General features: G+C 62.7%; 1 protein-coding gene across 1 annotated transcript in view; it reads left to right on the top strand.

Annotated features, from left to right (window-relative positions):
• FOXO6 (forkhead box O6) overlaps window positions 1-20752 on the top strand; it is a 35793-nt gene extending 15041 nt beyond the window's left edge. Inside the window, exon 2 of the mRNA XM_014881334.2 lies at window positions 16178-20752. Coding sequence (XP_014736820.1) covers window positions 16178-17593 — 1416 coding nt within the window. The 3' untranslated portion in view covers window positions 17594-20752. The remainder of the gene's footprint in view (window positions 1-16177) is intronic.
• Window positions 20753-21343: the final 591 nt, after the last annotated feature.

Here is a 21343-nt window from a genome sequence, read left to right as displayed (position 1 = left end):
TCCACAGGGCTGTGAGCCCCCCCGGCACCGGCCGGAGCCTCGGGGCTGCCGGGGCTGGCTGAGCGCAGGGAGGGGGGCCGGGATGCAGACAGGGAGCGGGCGCCGTGCCCAGGAATTCGAGGATGGTTTGCAGGCGGCGCTGCCCGGGCAGCAGCGGCTAATTCAGGATAATTCAATTACAGCTCCGTGTCACGAAGCCGGCGGGGCGTGGGGGCGGCTGGGGGCCCCCGGGTAGGGGTGGCCACTGAAGGGCTACCCCCGGGCATCGGTGGGATGGGGGGGGCGGTCCTGTCGCCCCCACCTCTAGGGACACCCTCAGGCAGGGTGTTGTACCCAGACTGGCACCAGAGGCAGGTGCCCAAAGCCTGGGGACCCCCAAATGAGGGGTGCTGAGGTGTGACCCCCGGTGCTCAGACCCCTCAGGATGGGCTCCCAGAGGGAAGGAGTGGTGAGAAGCTGCTTTCCTGCAGGGATGTGTGAGTTCCTGTGGCTTCCACACCTCCTCCCTGTGCCTTGTCATCCTCCATCCCCCGCCCTGGCGTCTGCTCCAGCCCTGTTGCAACCCCCACCTCCCAGGATCACCCTAAAATTAACATCCAGGGGGGGCTGTGGATGGGTTCAGGCTCCTGGGCCCGGGTTCAGGGCACTGTCACTGCAGTCCAGAGCTGGTTTGTTCTGGTGCTCTGAGCACTGTTCCTACTGCCCGTTTTTGGGCATTTTGTGACCCCCACCTACCCAGACACCTTTTTTGATAGTTTTATTTCCACATATCTGATTCCTCTGACTGACACACAAACCCCCCCTGGCAGCGTGGACCTGGGGAAGATCCTGGGGCCATGAGCTCCTGCCATGGTGATCCCACAGCCCAAGGCATCACTGCCAGTTTGTAGGGGACAGGTTACTGGGGGCTCTTGCTCCAGAGAAACCCATCAGCAATAAAAAACAGAACTGAGGGTGCTGCAGGGCCTGGCCCAGAGCATCTCCAGTGCTCGGGATCTGAGTGGCCCCGTGGGGCCGTGGCAGTGCGGGGTGGATCCGGATCGTCCCTTGAGCAGGACCAGGACCGGCTGCCTCGGCAGCTCTGGCTGATGTAATTTTTGCCCTTACAGGTAAAACTGCTCCACCTCGGGTGGCAAACTCCCCCAAGGCAGGCAGGAGGGGGTTGTTGTGTTCCTGTTGCTTTGCAGCAGCCTACAGGGATCCCGCTGCCTCCCCAGGGTGACCCCAGCCTGCTTCCTCTCCTCCTCCTCCTCCTCCTTGGGCTGCCTGTGCTGGCTGAGTCCTTCCCAGAGCCGTGCTTGGGGGTCAGAGGCTGCACCACGAATTGCCCGTGCCCCAGCAGCCCCCCTGGGTTGTTGTTCCCCCTGGTCTTGCTGAGCTTGTGCCTGGTCTGGCAGCATTCCTGCATCCTGCTGCCTGCCCGTGGGAAGCTCCCCTGTGTCCTGCCTCAGCCCGTGCAGGTGCAGCCCAGGGACCACTGCAGTGGCAGAGCTGTGGCTTTCTTGTCGCCCTGTGTGATCAAACAGCGCTCAGAGGCAGAGGGACACTCTGCCCAGGGTAATGGTGCATCCCTGGTGATAGAGTTTGGGACACTGGGGAAAAATCTTGAAGTGTTCCTGGTGCTTCTGAGCCCTTGAAGGGAAAAACAGAGGCTGTGATTGAGCTGAAGGTGGCAGGGGATGCAAAGCTGCCCCTCCCTCGCTGTCAGCCCCTGCCCATGGGCTGAGGGAAGGAGCTGTAGGCAGGGCAATGTTGTTTTGTGGAGGTCCAGGATGGGGGTAGAGAGCAGAGTGACTTCTCTGTCCCTGCTCCACCAGCCCAGCAGAGCAGCCCTAGGCAGGGTGGCAATGTCCCCAAGGGGAAAGTCCCCTCCTCATGGCCTCCTCCTCAGGGGGATGGCAATGGAAGAGCCAACCTCAGTACCCTCAGTGCCACAGGACACAATCCCCAATCTGCTGGACCACAGGCAGGTGAAGCTGGGCTGCACTGCCAGGCCCCCACCCCAGCACCCACCTTACCTGCAGGATGTCGCCTGCTGTTTCCCTGGCAACGGCAATGGCATCCTGCACACCTCGGGCAGAGTTTCCCTGCATCCCCTGCGATGTCAGCCCTGTTTCCCGGGTAACCCAGCATCCAGGAGCTCTGGCAGGCAGGTACTGGGGGTCCCCAGCTGCCTTCTGCTGTGCCCAGCCACTTGCCACCTGACAGCACTGGTGGGAGGGCCGTGCTGGTGTGGGGCCCGTGGTGGCCTTGCGTGGTTGGGGACAATCTGACAAGTCCCAGAGCTGCTCTTTCTAAGGTAGGGATGGAAGGATGAGGCACGAGGCTGGCAGATTTGGGGGAGCAGGCAACCCTGCCTGTCACGACAGAGCTCAGCCCACACTCTGCTCACTGCAGGTGCCGAGTGTGGGGAGCCATGGGCAGCTCAGGAGTGGGAGCAAAAGCAAGGCTTGGGGACTCTGTGCCTGTACACGGGGCTGGGGACTGTGTCTGGGCGTGTGGGCAGTTGGTGTTCCCAAGGGAAGAGTAGCCATGGGATGCTGGCAAGTGTCCAGCACAGCTGGTCATTCCTGGGCTTCCCTGGTCACCTCGGGGTAACTTGGCAGGAGGGCACTGGTGGGGTGGGTTAAGCATCCCAGTACAGGCTGGAGTTGGGGTGCTTTCCTGCAGCTGATGATGCCCTTCATGCTATGAGCCCATCCGGGGGTGAGTGTCAAGTGTCCCCCATGCTCTGTGAACAGCTTTGCCCTGCCCCACTCCCAGTGGCATGGCCCCCGCTCCCAGTGGCATGTCCCCCACTCCCGGTGGCATGTCCCCCGCTCCCAGTGGCATGTCCCCCACTCCCAGTGGCATGTCCCCTGCTCCCAGTGCATGTCCCAGGGGGACCCCCTAAGCCCCGTGGCATCAGGGCTCAGCTCCCAGGGCGGGGGAGGCTGGGAGCCTCCCAGGATGGGCAGTTCCAAGTGCTGCTTTCTCCAGCAGTGGGTGCAGAGCCAGGAAATTCCCTTGCCGAGGCGGCAGCGCTCAGCCCTGCCCAGGGAATGTGTTTGGATGAAACTGGAGCCTGCAGTGCAACACTGGCCAGGATTTCCCCGTGGATCCTGTGCTGTGCCCCGTGTGCTGGGCTGGGAGCTCCTCTGGGGTGTTTTTTGGGAGCCACGGCCCTACTGTGGTTTTTGGGGAGTCATCCCCTCTCCTGCACAGACCCCCTCGGGAGCACCACGCTGCCAGCACTGAGGGGATCCAGCCACCCCATCCTGCTGAGCCCCCCTTTTCCCACCCATCGGTGGGGCTGTGCTCACAGGGCTCACAAATGAGTTTGTGGGTGACACCAGGGGTCTGTGGGGTGGTACCAGGAGCCCAGGTGACAATAGGGATTGTGGGGTGACACCCAGGATCCACGAGGTGACACCAGGGGTCCACGGGCTCAGCCACACGGGTCACGGGCAGAGCTGTGCTCAGTGGGTGCCTGGAGACTGCTGGGTGCTGGCAGTGCCTGGGGGGCCCTGGGGTGTGTGACTGTCCTGCCAGGGAGGGTTTTATCCCTGGCACAGGGCCCTGCACATTCTGGGGCACAGGAGGGGGCCTTCAAGCCCATCCTTGGGCAGCTGCTGAGCATGAGGGAAGGCTCCCCTCCTCCTCCTCCCCTCCTGCTCCTCCTGGCTCCCTGTGCTGTGAGTAAGCACAGGCTGGTGGGACACCAGCCCAGAGCTGCGGGGGCGGCGGGGGGGGGTGTCTGTCATCAGCAGGTGCAGAGCAAAGGAAACAAAAAGGGGTCAGCTGAGTCAGCAGGGCTGGCAGGGGACAGGGAGGGGGGACAGGGGGGCTGTTGCTTTAGGTGCACGTTGTGCCATGAGGGTGTGACTAGAGCAGTGTGTGACACCCCACCGCAGGGCTGTGACCCACCCGGGCTGGTGCAGGGCTGGGGGTTGTTCTTTCAGCCCCTGGGATGTTTTTTTACACGTACCCTACCACACCTTTGCCTTTGGCTCCTGCCCAGCACCCAACAGGGGCTGAGAACCCCCCCAGGCTGTGGGTGCCACCCCAGGGCACTGCAATGGGGGCTCCTCGGGGCACAGCAGGGATGGGTTCCCCATCCCTCTTCACCCCCTGGACCCTACACAGCAGCCACCCCACCTGCCATGCCAGTGACCCCCCACCCTTGGGGAGAACCCCAGGGTGCCATCACCCCCTCCAGGGTGGGAAGGGGGGTGTCTGCAGTGGCCTGGGCTGGCCTGGGGGGAACAGCAGGTGGCCACCACAGGGCTGGCTCCTGCAGCACTGTCCCTCTCTGCCACCACCCCCTCCCTGTCTCAGTTTCCCGTGTCTGCAGCAGTCCTGGGCTGGGTGGAAGGACGTGGTGTCCCTCCTTCCCACGGGGCTGGAGTTTCAGAAACATCCCTGGGGCCTTGTGGTGACCTTGCCCCACTTGTGTGCCTTTGGCTGGTGTGGGTGTGCCCTCTGAGATGTGAGGGGTGTGTGACGTGGGCTGGTGGCAGGAGGGGTCTCTGTCACCCCCCGTGTGTCACTGTCTCTCCCAGCAGGGTCTGTGCAAGGCTGGGCATGCACAGAGCAGCACAGGCTGAGTGACACAAAAGTCTCAGCCCTGCTGGGAGTGCCCATCCCCACATCTCACCCCAGGGTCTGTGTGGGTGTGAGGCAGCTGAGCCCCCCTCTCTGTGAGGGGGCCGGCAGAGGGACCCAGGGGTCAGCACTGCTTTCCAGGGCTGCTCTGGGGTGTGTGATGTCCCTCAGATGCTGTGGCAGAGGGTGCTGCACTCGGGGGCATCTCAGCTGCAACATCCCCCTGTGGGGCCGTGACACAGAACCTTTGGGCCAGGAGAGGCAGCAGCATGAGGCACTTCCCTCTGTATTTCTGGCCATGCAGGGACATGGTGACACCGGTGACAGCTCGTGCCACCGCCTCCTTGTCACCATCCCTTGCCAGCTCCAGGTGGGAGTGTTTGCCCCTCTGCCAAGGGGGTGACCCTGGGGGTCTCCACTCCCTGCAGCAGCCAGATCCTGCCTGTGCCAGGGGGGCTGTGCTGGGCACATGGGGCTCCTGCCCTCCTTTTCCTGTGCACAAGTGCAAAAAATTAATGTGAAAGTAGAAAAAAAGGGAGTTATGTGGTGTTTTCACAGCATCTTGTTTTGGGCTTGAAGGGATCTCAAAGCCCATCCAGTCCCACCCCGTTCCATGGGCAGGGACACCTTCCACTAAACCAGGCTGCTCCAAGCCCTGTCCTGCCTGGCCTGGAACACTTCAGGGATGATTTGAAGGATTTTGGAGGTTTCAGTGTGTGCTGGCTCTGGCCCTGGCCAGGGGGATGTGCAGTCCCACAAGGCTGAGTGAGGAGGGGGCCCACGGTGTGTGCTGCACTGGGCTGGGCTGTCAGCACTGAACAGCACCTTGGGGACAGCAGGGACAGCCCAGAGCCTGCTGGGGTGCCATGGGCTTCACCAGATGGACTCAACCCCACCATCGGCTGGAAACTGCTCCTTATTTTCAGAGATGTTTTTTAAATAGTGCTTCTTGCCACATTTCTGCACAGCAGGTCCCCGTGGTGAGGATTTTCTCCCTTAGAGGCATCACTGAACCCTCCCCTGCTCCACCCTCTGGGCCTGGAACCTGCAAACTGGTACAAACATTCGTTTGCTTGAGCAACTGGGAATTTTTTTTTTTTTCGTTAAATAAAACTGTTCCATGAAGAATCTCTCAGCCAAGGGCATTTGGTGGCAGAGATGTCCCTGCTGTCCTGGCCACCCCTCTTGTCCCCATCCCCCTCAGGGCTGAGAGCCCTGAGTTCTCCCAAGCCTTTGCCATCTGTGCTTGCTGGTGGTGGGATGAAATCTCTTGCAGGAAGAAATTCCTCCCTGTGAGGATGGGCAGGCCCTGGCACAGGGTGCCCAGAGCAGCTGTGGCTGCTCCTGGATCCCTGGAATTGTCCAAGGCCAGGCTGGACATTGGGGCTTGGAGCCACCTGGGACAGTGGGAGGTGTCCCTGCCCATGGATGGGGATGGAAAGGGATGTGCTTTAAGGTCCCTTCCAACCCCAAACCATTCTGGGATTCTCTGTTTGAGAAGCAAAAGGCTTTTCCATGCACGGCCAAAGCAGCTCCTGCTCTCCAGAGCTGCCCCGAGGCCACGGGGAGCCTGTCCCTGCTCCAGCAGCCAGCACAGTCCTGTGGGGCTCCTGGAGGGACACAGGCGTTGGAGAGGCCTTGGCTCTGCTCCATGGCTCCTTGAAAGCTCTGTGGCTGGAGGCCACAGCACAGAGGGACTCGGGGCACCCCTGTGGGGCTGCTCCCAGGGGAGAGGTGAGGATGGGGGGCACGGGGGAGCCCCTGGAGCAGAGTCAGTGCCAGGGAAGCCGTGTGCTCTGGTGCATGGCTCCCTGCCCAGCCCTCCCTGCTCTGCTGGGAACAGCCTGGCTCTGAGGCAGCTCCCAGGCTGGAAACCAGGACAGCTCCATGGAACAGGCAGAGAGGGTGGGGCTGGACTCACCGCCCCAGATCTGGGGTTCCTGCTGGGCTGTGTGCTCAGTGCACTCGGACAGGACAGTGACACGAGGGTGACATGTGGCTGTGTCCCTCCTGGGGAGCCAGGTGGCCCAGAGACGGTGTCTGATGGCACCACACAGAGGGGACACCCCCCATGGGTGTCTGAGCATCGCTGTGGGTCAGGGGACGATGCAGGCTGAGTCTCCTGCTTCCCCCTTCCTCCCGCAGGCGAGGAGGAGGAGCTGGGCAGGTTCCCTTATGGGACCAGCAGCTCCTCTGCCTGCTGGGGCTGGAACCCCCCTTGGGGGCTCAGCATCCTGCTTGGGGCACCTCCTGCATCCCTGGTGGGTGCTGGGCCCCCCTCGGCAGGATTTGGTGTGCCTTGACTTGGATTGGGAGCAGCTCTGGGTTCTCTCAGTGCCTGGGGGCTCTGGGGCACCCGCTGTCCCCAGGCAGCCCCAGCCCCAGTGCCAGCAGAGGGGGGGCAGCCAGCAGGGAGATAAAGTGGTACCCGAGGAAAAGGGAGTGCAGCTGCTTTAATGATTTGGCTGTGGTGAGAACTTGGTGTGGAGGAAATTGAACTCAGGGGAAAAAATCCTGTAATTTCATGCAAAAATTACATGGCAGCTCTGGGTGATTTAGAGCAGCTATTTTGGTGGCCAACTCTGGGGTGTCATTAGAGCATTACAGGGTAAGTGACTGCTGCTGGAGAGGGTCTTCCCAAGGCATCTCACCTGGCCTCACCTGTTGGAGGGAGTCTGGATGGGCAGGGAGTGCTGAGGGTGGGTTTTGTCCCCAGAGTTGGGGGGCTGATGTCCCTTAGCTAGATGGGGCACCTTGCAGAGCAACTCTGGCTGTGGTGGCACCTCAGGCGAGCTGGGCTGCTGGGGCTGGAGCTCCTGCTGTGAAGGGAGGGGCAGAGTCTGAGCCTGTGCCCCCCTCTTGCTCAGCACCCACTGCCCCACAGCATCTCCGTGGGGCTGGCTGAGAGCTGGGCAGGCAGTGGGATCTGGCACGAGTCCCCAAGGCAGTGCTGTGCCTGGTGGCACTGAAAGGTCCCCTGGCCAGCTGCCCAGGGCAGGTGGCTCAGCTGCTTCCAGCTCTGAGGGTGAGTGGGTGCCCATGCCAGGGCTACAGAGCTGAGATGGGCAACCCACCAGCTCTGCTGGTCCCTAACCCCCTTCCCTCTGGCAGCATTCCAGGCAGGGATACAGGACACAAGGGGGGCAGACAGGAGGTGGGCAGGGGTCCTGGCTGTCCCTGCAGGCAGGGACCCCATAGCCAGGGAGGGTGTGGGGCCAGCCCATCTCTGTGCCCCTGGGCAGTGTCCCTGGGATATTCCTGGTGCCAGGGAAGGTTGCAGCTGGGTCCTGTGTGCCCACAGCTCTGTGGGGCTCCTGCCCCTTTGCAGGGAGTGGGAAAAGGCTGGGCTCTCCTGAAACATCCCCCAGTCCCACAGGGGCGTCCCCAGCTCCCCAGCCCTGCCTGTGTCCCCAGAGGGAATCGTGTGCCTGCTCATTATCACAGCTCTGCTCTGATCTAATGAGCCCTTTGAGGAGTGCCTGGGGCAGGAGGGGGTGCTGGGGCATTCCCAGGGGTGTGGTTCTGCATGCAGGGTGCCCAGGGATCACTGCCTTCCTCATCACCCCCGGGCTCCTCTTCTGCCCCTTCAGGTCACTGCTTCAAGGGTGGTGGGGCAGGACACTGTGGGGTGGTGGGACCTCTCCCAGCTGTGCTGGGTCCAGCTCTTCTGGACCCTCCTGTCCTGAACCAGCCTGGGAACTGCTGTGGCTGGAGGAGAGGGTGTCACACAGAGCCCCAGCACAGCCAGGGAGGGTTTGGGGCTGTTCTGGCCCCATCAGGAGAGCCCAAGGCAAGGGTGTGCAGGCTGTAGTAGCTGGATTGCCAGTGCAGGTGTACCCCAATACTGAAATCACTTAATACCAGTCCTAATTCTGTCTCTATCCATCCATCCATCCATCCATCCATCCATCCATCCATCCATCCATCCATCCATCCATCCATCCATCCATCCATCATCCATCATCCATCCTCTTCCCCCTGGGCTGCATTTGGACAGCGCTCTGGGCACAGGTTAGGATTTTTGGGGTGTCTGCAGGGCCAGGAGCTGGACTTGATGATCTTAGTGGGTTCCTCCCAGCTTGGGAGATTCTGTGGTTTTCTGACCCATCCCCTGAGCCACCTCACTGGGACCTGGTGGCTGAACTGGTGTGAGCCCCACTGACCAGAGAGAAGATGCTGGCGCTGTGTCTGTCCCCTCTGGGCTGCAAGGAAAAGCCATTCCACAGGGATGGGCCCTGCAGGTGTCCCTGGGCTCTCCCCAGGGCAGGGAGGATGCTCCTGGTTTCGAAGGGGACATGGAGTGATGGCAGCTGGCTAAAATAAAGCAGCTGCCATGGCAACAGCAACAGTCCCAGGGCTGGGAGAGGGGTGCTGGGTTGTGTGTGCCACCTCTGCCACACACACTGGCATTCTGGTTCCAGCCTGGGCATGAGGGGTGTCCCCGTGTGGCCAATGTGCCCTCTGCCAGCTCCCTCCTGCCTGGGGAGGTGCAGGGGGTCTCACCCCTGGGTGCTGATCCAAACACCCCCCGTGGGGTGTCCCCCTGGGATTTTGTGCCAGCCCGGGGGGCGGGGAGGCTGCAGTGTGGGGGTGCCCTGGTGTCCCTGGGGGGGTGCCAGGCGAGTGCTGGCCATGGGGGCTGCTGGGGGCATGGGGAGCCGTGGGTGTTTGATGGGTGTCAGTCGTGTCTCTGGTGAGTTTGGGAACTGCTTGTGCTCAGCAGGGGAAGGGAAGCACTGGGACAACTGGAACAACCTCAGCCGCCAAGTGCAGAGGGGTGAGGGGCAGCTCCGTGCCAGGGGGTGCAGGGGGGCTGCACTGGGGGGTGCACCAGGGCTTCAGTGGGGTCAGACCCACTGAGAACCACCGGGATGTGCGGTGGAGATGGGCCAGGACCAGCATGGGGCCAGTCAGGGAATGGGCATCACCCCAGGGACCCATCCAGTTCCACAGCACCTGTACTGGTTCTGAAACCAGCCTGGAGCCCGGGCAGCCACAGCCGGCGCTGTCTGGATTTGGGGGTCGGCATGGGGCTGGCAGAGGGTCAGGGTGGTGGTTTCCTGCCTGGACCTTCTCTTCCAGGAGAGGCTGGTCTGGGACACGCCATCCTCCAGCCGCGGGAATGGCAGAAGGACGTGGGCAGGGGGTGGCACACCCTGGCCCCATGATGTGAGATCCCGCATTTTAGGGTACAGAGCTTGTCTGGAGCCACATGGCATCGCGGGTCTGCGTGCCCCACAGAGGCTGGACCCCTGCCCGCTCCCCGAGGGGGTGGCTCAGAGAGTGGCCTGGGGGGATGCTCAGGGAGGTTTCAGGCTGAGCACGGGGACCCCGCCAGCCCCAGCTGTCCCTCGGCTCTGCGCACTCCTCGGGGGTGATTAGCGGTCCCTAATGAGCTGTCGGCGGCGCTGGGAGCGCGGGGGGGAGGCGGGGATGCTCCGGCCGTGCCGCCCCGGGCTCCTCGCGTGTCAGACACCTGCGCCGGGGCCGGGCGGCCGCGGCCCCTGGCGCCTCTAATGGGCATTTGGTTCAATTAGCAGCACGTCAGCCCCGCTCTGCTCAGCCGGAGCAATGACCCGAACGCGCTGCCTTGCGCTCGCCGCCGCCGGCGAGACCCCCGCGGCGGGGGCGGCTGCCTCCCCCTACCCCTGCTTCCTTCTGCCTCCCCCTGCCCCTGCTTCCTTCTGCCTCCCCCTGCCCCTGCCTCCCGCTACCCGTGCCTCTGCTTCCCTCTGCCCCTGCCTCCCCCTGCCCCTGCCGTGCCCTTTCCGGAGGCACCGCGCGGCCCCTGCCCCGTTCCAGCCCCGGGCAAGGACGTGCCGGGGAGGGGGGGACGGCCCCGGCTCCCGACGGGGATGTGGCAGACGGGACCTGAGCATCAGCTGCTGGTGGGGGGCTGAGACAGAGCGAGGGGCTGGGGGAGCTTATGGGGCATTGAGAGGGGCTGAGTGCGTTACGGGGCATTGAGGGGCTTGGAGATCTTATGGGGCATTGAAGGGATCGGGAGCTTATGGGGCATTGAGTGGGTGTGGCTGTGAGTGCCATGGGGCACCAAGGCGCTGCTGAAGCCGTGCAGGGGGGTGCTGTGAGATGCTGTGGGGCACAGCGGGGCTGCTGCGGGGTGCTGCAGAGGGCTGCCATGGGGGTGTGTGTGGGGCAGTGCCAGGGGCTGGCTGTGGGTTGGCTGTGTGAGCACAGGGCACCGTGGAGGGCAGCATGGTGGCTGCTGTGGGGCAGTGACACCCTGACAAGCTGTGGGGCGTGGCAGTGCCCAGGCTGCAGAGGAGCCCTGTGCCAGCAAGGCATTGTGTGGGATGGGGGGAGCTCACAGGGCTGCTCACAGCAGAGAGGCTGGTGGGGTTCAGTGGGGCTGGGGTCCCGGTGTGGGGCTGGAGGAACCCCAGCACACATTGGGCTGAATTTACAGCCACCCTCTGCCACCCCTTGTCTGGCTCCATGGGCTTCCCCTTGCTGGGTTCACCCGTGTGAGTGTGAGGTCAGGATGGTGTGGGGCTGGTGTGGATTGGGCTGCTATGGGTCGGGCTGATGCCCCAGCAGGCACGGGGGGGTGTGGGGTCTCATACTGCTGCCTGCCTGTGGCACAGCACGGGCTCCACTCCTGTCATCACGGGCCATCCCTCCTGTCACGAGCATCCAGGGTGCCTGCCATTCCCAGCGTGTGCCAGCTGCCACCTGCTTGCCAGACAGGCCAGGGTCCCACTCGGGGTGGCCACATGCCAGTGCTGCAGGGCTGTGCTCAGCCACCGGCTGCTCCGGGCAGGGTGGTGACACCAGCGCAGGGAGTAGGGCTGCCCATGCCCAGGGGATGGTGCCAGGAGGTGGCCGGTGACCACAGACAGAGGCATTTTTAGGGTGAATATGATGTTTTTGGTGCTGTCACCATTGACGGTCCGTGTACATCATCCCCAGGGATGAAGCCCCATTGAGGCTGTTGGCAGCCTCTGCCTTCTGGAATATTTCTTCCAGGAGTGGCAATTTTTATGTGCAAGAAATGAATAAGCATCAGTTGACCTCTGGAGCCGTCCTTGTGCTGCTGGCAGAGCTTTTGTTGCCCTGTCCCCGTTTCTGCTTCCTCCTGTGAACGGTGTGAGAATCTCCCCCAGGTAACAACCCACGGGCGCCTTTGCTGGATGGCCCAGCAGCCTGGACAGACAGACAGACAGACAGACCCTGACCACGGGGGTCTCTGAGAGCAGGGCTGCCAGGTGTGGGATGTGTGGTGAGTTTGCTTGGAAAACCCTTGGTGCTGGACAGACGGCACGGAGGGGTGACAGTGGTGGGGACAGCAGAGGGGTGCAGGGGATGTGACAGGGATGGGGGGGACACAGACACCTTGTTTTCTCTCCCCAGCTCTGGCCAGGGCCTGTTCTGGCTTGAATTGCCCCTTTTTCCTGCACCCTGCTCTCCTCAGGGCACGCAGAGGGGTTCAGCCCCACTCCCTGCACCCCGACTCTCATGGGCACCCCAAGGCTGGGGTGGGACCCTGGGAGCTGCTGCTGGGGTGGGGATGGGCAGCGCTGCCTGTTTTGGGGTCCCTTACCTGTCTGGTGGCTCATTTCGGGGTCTGAGGTTCATCTCGGGGGTCGATGCTCATTTCGGGAGCCCGGCCTCGGGGAACGGCTTCCGGCTCCCACCGCATCATCATCATCATCATCATCGCTGCCAGATGCCCATTGACAGTCAAGTCACTCTCCCAAACAATGGGTCCGGCTAATCCTTTTACAATGGGACTAATTGCTAATCAGACCGATTTCACACTGCCTGTTCCCCTGACAATGAGGCTCGCCGGAGGAGGGCTCCGGGAGGGGGGTGAGGGGCTCTGTGGGTGCCCACAGCCCCCCGCAGCAGCACCAGCCCCCGGCAGACGGGCACCGCCATGGCACTGGGATCTTCCAGCTTGGCAAAGCCTCCGGCAGCTGCTGGCTGGGGGCTGGCACGGGCTCAGCCTCGCCCTGAGCAGCGGGTCCGGTGCACCTGCAGCCCTGACGGCACCTCCTGCTCCCCAGAGCGTCCCCGTTCCCCTGGCAGAGCTGCGGGGGAGTGCGGGGCTCACCCTGGGGTCACCCCTGGCACGGGCTGGCTGTGAGCTGGGGACCGATGCCCTTGCCCGGTGCTGTTTGGATTTTGGGTACCGGGGGTGCTCGGCCGTGTGGGGCCGGGTTACAGAGAGGGGCTGAGCCATCGGAGCGGGCTGGGGTGACACGGGGACAGAGGGGACGGGGAGGGAGGCACGGCCGGCCAGCCCTGCAGTGGTACAGGTCGCTGTAAGAAGCGCTGCAGGGCACGGACTGGCACCGGCACCATCCTTTCCTGACCCCAGGGCACCCCTGCCAAGGCAGCTGCTGTCACGGGGGCTTGCCAGCCCCGCTGTCCCCTGTGTGTCCCCACCCGTGCGTCCCTGCCAGCGGGGCTGCGGGACTCTGGATGCCCGGGGGCTGCCGGGGTGGCCGTGGGTGACAAGTGCCTGCCTGGCTGCTGTTAATCAGCTCCTGGCCCGCCCAGCGCAGCCCCCAGCCCTGCTCCGTGTGCCCCGAGCCGCGGCCAGCCGAGCATGTCGGGGTGCTAATGAGGAGAGAGCCGGGTGTGCTGCACCTTGCACTTAATTGCTGCTGTCTTCTGGCTCTTAATGAAGCTCGGCTGCAGGAGAAGCAGCAGCCTCCCCTTCTCTCCCCTCCCTCGGGCAGCCTGACCCTGCCAGCCCTGTCCCCTGCCTCGGGGGGTGCAGGGTGCCCTGTGCTCCCTCTGGGGTGGGAGGGGGCCGTGGCAGAGGATGCTGAATGTCACCCCCATCCAGCTGTGACATCCCCAAAGCCCATCCCCTCTCCCCGTGCTCTGCATGGCAGCTCCATCCCTGCTGCACAGGCTGCAGCATCTCCTGCCTCCCGTGCTGAGCAGACCTGGCAGTGCTGGCAGGGAGGGACTGTGGCCATGGGGGGGGTCCCCACTCCTGCCAGGGGCCCAGCAGAGGCTGGGCATCACTCCAGCAAGCCCAGCTTTGGCATCCCCAGCTCCCCACGGTCTGTGGGTGCAGGGCAGCGCCGTGGGGCTGAGCTCGCTGGTGGCCCTGGCCCTGCAGAGCAGTGACAACCACGTGCTGGGATTCTGTCCCTGCTGCTTGAACGGTGGCTGGGTCGTGGATGGGAATTTGGATCATCCTGTGGTTCAAGGAGAGGTGCTGGAAGGGTCAGGGGACTCTCCCTGCCAGGAAAGCTGGCCAGGGCCTGATTTGCTCTGCTTGAAGGTGGTGAGCATTGGTTGGGCAGCTGCGTCCCAGCCACCCCCTGGGCCCCCTCCCCAGCCGTGCAGGAAGGGGTTAATGGCTGGCCCATACCTGCAGTTGCATTTTAAAGATGTGAAATTAAAGCCCGTAATTTATTCTCCCCACACACGAAGGAGCAATTAGTTCTAAACACGGCTTAATCAGTCAGTGCGAGATTGATTTCTGTAGACTTGGATTTGGTGGCTGCTGGCGAGGAGCCAGCCTGGGAGCAATCTCCAAATAAATGAAGTGCAGAGAAGTAAGCCATTACATAATATGATAGATGAGGCTGGAGCTCACTTGCCTCTTCATTAGTATTCCACTGTACAGCACACCAGCACCAAACTTTCTCCCCTGTACCGTGGGTTCCTCCCCGTCCTGGTCCTTGTGTCCCTCCTGCAGCTGGGAAGGGCTGGGGAGGTTCCTCCCCTCTCCAGCAGCCCCCGGGCAGCCCCGAGCCTTGGGGCAGAGCTGGGGGAAGGGTCCCTGTGCTGCAGACTGAGACTCCTCCCTGGGCTCTGCATCTTCCCTTTTTCCTCTGGGGAAACTGAGGCACAGGGAGCTGGGGTGGCATCCCATGAGCTGCATGTCAGCAGAGAAGGGAGGGGCCAGAGAATCTCACGCTGATTTGGGTCGGGAGAGACCTCAAAGCTCATCCCATCCCATGGGCAGGGACACCTCCCACTGTCCCAGGTGCTCCCAGCCCCAATGTCCAGCCTGGCCTTGGGCACTGCCAGGGATCCAGGGGCAGCCACAGCTGCTCTGGCAATTCCATGGCAGCCCCTGCCCACCCTGCCAGGGAACAATTCCTTCCCCAGATCCCATCCAGCCCTGCCCTCTGGCACTGGAAGCCATTCCCTGTGTGCTGTCCCTCCATGCCTTGTCCCCAGTCCCTCTCCAGCTCTCCTGGAGCCCCTTCAGGCCCTGCCAGGGGCTCTGAGCTCTCCCTGGAGCCTTCTCCTCTCCAGGGGAGCACCCCCAGCTCTCCCAGCCTGGCTCCAGAGGGGCTCCAGCTCTGGAGCATCTCCATGGTCTCCTCTGGACCAGCCTTAACAGCTCCCTGTCCTTCCTGTGCTGGGGATTGCAGGGCTGGAGGCAGCTCTGCAGGTGAGGGTCTCACAAGAGCCAAGGGGAAGCATCCCCTCCCTTGCCCTGCTGGCCTCTTCTCTTTTTTCCATCCCAGGAAGGGGCTGGTTCATGTCCAGCCTCTCACCCACCAGAACCTCTGCAGGGCTGCCTCTATAGGTTCCTCTCCCACTCTGCACTCGTGTCCTCACCCCCTCTCTTCCCCAGGCCAAAGCTGCAGAGTGCATCGCCCCAGGGTCACCCCAGCCTGTCACCCCGTGGGGCAGGGACAGCTGGGGATGCTCTGTCGGGATGTGCCCCCTGCTCCAGCCAGGGAGCTGCTCAGAGCCAAGGCTGCTCTCAGCAGGAAACCCCGAGGTGCTGGATGTGGATGAGGGAGCCAGAAGTGTCCAGGCTGGAAGCAGCCCCCAGCCAGTGTGATGGGTTTGCAGACCCACAGTGCTGTGGTACCCGAGTCTCCTGGGCAGGGGATGTGTCCCTGTCACCAGAGCCAGACATGCAGGGAGCCACAGCCTCTCCCTGTGGGCCCCCAGTCCTGCTCACACGGGGTGACAGGCCTTTGGGGACAGGGTCCTACATGGTGCCAGCAGGTTGTTTTGGACTGTGGTGGTGCTGATGTGCCCTGCACAGCGTGGAGGAGAGCACATCCTGAATGGTGCCAGGCAGGGGAAGGAGCTTGGAGTCCACTCCAAAGGGTCGGTGCCCAAAGGGATTCCCTCTGCCTGTGGAGCTGATGGGCTGGGATCTCCACAGAGGCGCTGGCTGTGCTAGGAGCATCCCGTGGGGTGTGCTGGGTACGCAGTGGGGTTGGGCTGGGAGGGATGGAGAAGCCCTGGACCTGTGCGTGGTCCTTGTCACTGCATTTGTTTCCTCTTCACCTTGTCCCTTTGCAGGCTCCTGCCAGGGAACGAAGGCCCCCTGAGAGCTGGCCCTGGCTGCTGCAGGTCCCTGGGACATGTGCTAAAGAGACTCCCTGTCCCTGCCACGACAGGAATTGTGCCAAAGACAGAGCTGGGAGGTGCAGCAAAGGGCTCTGACCCACGGGATGTGGGAGGGACCTGCCAGCTGAGCTCTCCCAGCCCCAAACCCTCCGGCTCAGACATCCCAGGGGATGGAGCCCAGGTGTCCCACGGTGCCCCATGAACCCCCCCAGCCCCGTGAGCATCCCTTCCTTCGGGGGTGCTGTCCCTGCTGCTGACCCTCCCCCTGTCCTTGCTGTCCCTGCAGAACTCCATCCGGCACAACCTGTCCCTGCACACCCGCTTCATCCGCGTGCAGAACGAGGGCACCGGGAAGAGCTCCTGGTGGATGCTGAACCCCGAGGGCGGCAAGACGGGCAAGACTCCACGGCGGAGGGCGGTGTCCATGGACAACAACAGCAAGTTCCTGCGCATCAAGGGCAAGGCCAGCAAGAAGAAGCAGCTGCAGGTGACGCAGGAGCGTGGGGAGGACAGCCCGTCCTCGCAGCAAGCCAAGTGGTCCGAGAGCCCCGTGTCCCACGCCAGCGACGAGTACGATGCCTGGGCGGACTTCCGGACGCGGGCCAACTCCACGGCCAGCACGCTGAGCGGCCGCCTCTCGCCCATCATGGCCAACCACGAGCCCGACGAGCTGGAGGAGGATGATGGTACGCCCTCATCCCCGCTGATGTACCCCAGCCCCTCCAGCACCATGTCTCCTTCCCTCAGCACCCGCTGCTCCGTGGAGCTGCCCCGGCTGACCGACCTGACCGGCACCATCAGCCTGAACGAGAGCCTGGGGGAGAGCATGCTGGAGGACCTGCAGGATGGCTACAGCATGAGCCCCTCTCAGCAGCTCCCCCCGGCCGCCCTGCGGCAGCGCAGCTCCAGTTTCACCTTCAACTCCAAGTGCTCCAGCATGGGGGCCGCCTCCAACACCTACTGCGGGACCATCTACAGCCAGCCGGCCATGAGCCTCATGCGCCGCCTGCCCATGCAGACCATCCAGGAGAACAAGCAGGCCACCTTCTCGCCCGTCAGCTCCTACAGGAACGCCTCGCTGCAGGACCTGCTCTCCTCCATCTCCTACGCGCACAAGGAGAGCATGGTCCCGGGGGGCGACCTGCCCCTGCCGCAGGCCAGCCCCATGGTGCCGGCCCGTGGCCACAGACACAACCCGCTGCTGTGCGGGGGTGGGGAGCAGGGCTTGTCCTCCTACCCGCCCCACCCGGGCTCTCTGATGAAGAGCAACGCGTTGTACCACCCGTCACCAGCCGGCCACCACCCTGCGGTCAACACCAGTGCCTTAGCTAATCCCGTCAGCCTTATGAGCCTGCCCAGTGACTCGTGCAGCATGACGGCCATGCCGCACCACGGGCACCTGCATTCCTACGCTAATAACCAAGGGGCACACATGAGCTTGCTGGATTCGCTGCAGGGCCCCTACCCGGGGGCCGTCCACCCCCCCGTGTTGGGCCAAGACAGGTTCCCAGCAGACCTGGACCTGGACATGTTCAACGGGAGCCTGGAGTGCGACGTGGAGTCCATCATCCTCAATGACTTTATGGACAGCGATGAGATGGACTTCAACTTCGACTCGGCGCTCCCGCCGCAGAACGGGCTCAACGTGCCCGCGCTGCCCGGGGGGCCACAGCCCACGAACCAGAGCTGGGTGCCCGGGTGAGCCTGCCCTGGCACAGGCTCGCCACTGGGAAGCCACGAGGGGAACATTGAGACTAACTTTTTTTTTTCCTTTCTCTTCTGCCTTTGTTTGTTAAGATGGGCGAGAGCCATCGGTCTGAGCTTGAGGTCGAACACGGAACACAAACCAGAGGGTCAAATATTGAGATGGGGGAGGACCCCCAGCCCCACGTGTGCCCGGTCTGCAGGTCCTGCCAGCATCCTCTGGAGGACACAGGGCAGGTGGGTGGGAGAGGCAGCTGGAGCCAGGCAGATCCAGGGGGGGAGCAGGCAGTGAAAGCCTTTCCAGACAGTCCCAGTGCCCCATGGCAATGGTGCCAGTTTGATTTGCCCTTGGGCTGGGTGGCAGAGTGGTGATGGCTGATGGTGTGGTGATGTGGGACCCTCCCCACATGGGCATCCCCCCTGGGAAGGGACTCTTCTCTGAGCCACCTTGGGAAATGAGTCCTCTGGGTAGAAGTGTCAGGAGTGGGGACCCTGCCCCAGGGCAAGGGGGGGCTCATGACCCCTCGTCCTGGTGGAGATCAGAGCTCTGCCGAGCCCACACCCCCAGGCCACCTCCCCTGCAGGTGTCCTCGTGTGGCTCCGGGCAGTGACAAGGGGGTGGTGATGATGTGCAGTCAGCAGCCCTGGGAGCAGCATCTCAGCAGTCCCCAGGACCTGAGGGTGCCAGGCGAGGGCTGCAGCCCCTGCCAGGGACAGGGTGGGCACGCTCCAGGGGGGTCCTGCTGGGAGCGAGGGTCCCCTGAGCTGGAGGCTCAGGGGCAGCTCGCAGGGGCGGGGAGGGGGGCATATTTATTTGATTTCATGCACTCTTTTGCCATTGAGTTTTTGCATTGGAAGGAAGAAAGGGTTGAGCTTCGGGAGAGGAGAGAGAGGCCATGGGCAGTGCTGATGGCTGTGTCCCATCACATGGCTCGTCTTGGCTTGGCTGAGGGAGGGTGTTGGGTGATGGGGTGAAAGCTGGGGGGCTGTGATGTGGGTCATCCTCGAGGAGGGGCTGTGTGTGTGTGAGAAGGGGAGGGATGTGGTGGCCAGGCCTCTGGATGCAGTGTGGGGTCCCTCCTGCTCCAAGCTTGGGTGACCCACATTGCTAAGGGAGGTGCCACAGGGCCCCCAGCCAGGGCTGTGGGGCTCCTGGATGGGTCAGTGCCACCATGCCTGTCCCAGTGTCTCACTGCCCACCCCTGGTGTGCCAGGAGAGCTGATCCAGGAGCTGTCAGCAAGAGGGATGCACCCACCTGCCAGGGGCTGGAGCTCTGTGGGGATGGGGACCACGATTCACACGTGGTTCTGCTGTGTGTCAGGACCTCAAACTGACCCCACTGCTCCCTGGGGCAGGAATGGGACACGGATGTCCCTGCACAGCTTCCAGGAGCAGCAGGGTTTTGGAGGGGTTCAGGCAGGGGGGCAGCAGGAGCATGGAGATGATGGAGGGGCTGGGAGGAGGTGGTGGGAGCTGCTGCTCTGTCCCGTGGGGTCTCTGCTCAGCCCTTCTTCCTCCTGGGCCCCACAGGCTCTCTCTGACCCCCAGCCCAGGTTTGCAGCAGGGTCAGTGCACTGAACCAGCACATTTTCCCAGCCCAGCTCTTCCCTTGTTCTTCTGCCACGGAGCAGGTGCTGGGTCCCAGCCAGGCACGGGGACAGCGTGGCTGCCCTGAGTCAGGGCAGGGGGACCCATGGGTGGCACCTCCTGCTCCTCTCCTGACCCACACGACTGTGGCAGAGCGTGACAGAGGAGCCCCATGTGCCACCACTCACCTTCACCCAGGGCACACGGCAGGCACAGTCTCTAAAGACATTCTTACAAGTTAATTAATTATGTTTACATTATTTGATCATGTACAGAATTTAATATATTCTATTATATATAATCTTTCTTGAATGCTTTTTTAAAAAGGATTATTCTTTGGTCAGGATCATTACCGCATTCCTTTTATACACCACCTCTCGTTTCAGGCATCTTTCAAATCCTTGGAAACTGATTACAAATGGCTATTTAATCCCTGACCCCCCCAGTTCAGCACGTGGGTGTGAGGGACCCAGAGGCAGGAGGAAACAGGGGCCTCTGCTCCCCAGGAATGGGAGAAAGGGAAGGGGACCTGGCTCTTCCAGGCCTCACATCTCCAGGCACAGATCCAGCAGCACCCCATCATGCCGGGCAGCAATCGGGCATTTGGAGGTGGGATTCCCCCAGAGAGGGGTCCCTGAGCCCCCTTGGGTGTCACACACACGATCACCGTGCCGGGGGAGCCGCCCCAGCAGCAGGAGGACAGTGTCCCCTTGTCCCGTGCCCTCCCCATTGCCCCCACGCCCCTGCCCCGCTGCGTGGGCACGGCCCCTCGCCAAGCTGTCGTCGTGGTTCGTGACCGTGGGGTTGTCGTGTGTGCGGTGCAGTCGTGTTGGTAACGTCGTGTGTTCTGTCGTCGTGCGGGGCGAGGGGTGGCGGGGCAGGCACGGACACCCCCGGAGTCCCCGGTCTGGGACACCCCGGAGCTGCGGGGACTCGGGGACAGGGGGGCTGCAGGGACAGGTGGCACAGGCTGGCACCACTGCAGCACCCTGGGGATGTGGGGCTGTGGTGTCCAGGCGGGTGGTGCTGATGGAGTGGGGGTATTGGGGCTGTGCCTGTGGGGGTCCTGGGGGTGGCTGGCATGGCTCTGCCCCCCCCCGCCACTGTGAGTGTGGAGAAAGGGACACCAGGGCTTTGTGTCACTGTCCGGGATGGCTGAGGCGCCAGGTTCCCTCTCTGGAATCAGCGAGGCCACCTCATGTCCCCTCACTGAGCTCCATCCTCCCCTCTCCATCACCCCCTCCCTCCATCCCCCCAGCCCCTCTGGGGACCACGAGCTCCCTCTGCTCCCACCCTGCCCTGCCCTGCCTGGAGCTGGTGTGGGGGGACACCGAGGGCCCCCCAGCTTGGTTCCCCCGGTGGTTTTGGGTCAGTCCTTTCCCTCTATTTATAACTGTACAGACTGGGGGGGAGGGTCTCGGAGGCGTCATCTCTCACACGCATCTATCGTAGGCAATGGTAACTTTCTTGGTTGTGCTATTAGAGTTTGTGTATGTGGCAATGTAAAGAACTGTGTATAGTGCATTGTACAGCATATTTTCATGAATAAAATTGTTTTAAATATTACAAGGTGGGGCTGCTGCTGCCGTCAGTGCTTGTGTGTGTCTGGGCTGTGAAAGGGGGGATAGAGACCCCAGTGAAATTGAGAAAGGGGGGATAGAGACCCCAGGGAAGCTGAGAAAGGGGGGATAGAGCCCCCAGGGAAGCTGGGGAACCTGGGGAGAGTTACCAAGGGGATGATGTGATGTTTGGTGAAACTGAGCTTGCACCCAGAGCATGGGGGTGTTTGGGCTGTGGAGGTCACAGAACCATAGAATCATGAAGAAAAGTCCTCTAAGACCAGTGAGTCCAGCCATTTCCCCAAACTCAACATGAACCCATGTCCCCAGGTGCTACATCCACACGTCTTTTAAACTCCCTCAGTGACTCCACCACTGCTCTGGACAGCCTGTGACTTAGAATCCTTTCCATGAAGAAATTTTCCCTAAAATCCCCCCTGAGCCTGCCCTGGCCCAGCCTGAGGCCGTTCCCTCTCCTCCTGTCCCTGTTCCCTGGAGCACAGCCCGACCCCCCCGGCTGTCCCCTCCTGTCAGGGAGTTGTGCAGAGCAGTTGTGGTCTCACATGGACACAGAGCTCTGGACACTGTCCTGGGAAGTCTA

This window comes from Sturnus vulgaris, chromosome 24, assembly GCF_052056855.1.
Source record: "Sturnus vulgaris isolate bStuVul1 chromosome 24, bStuVul1.hap1, whole genome shotgun sequence".
Classification (NCBI taxonomy): Eukaryota; Metazoa; Chordata; class Aves; order Passeriformes; family Sturnidae; genus Sturnus; species Sturnus vulgaris.
This window is presented reverse-complemented; position numbering and strand designations above follow the sequence as displayed.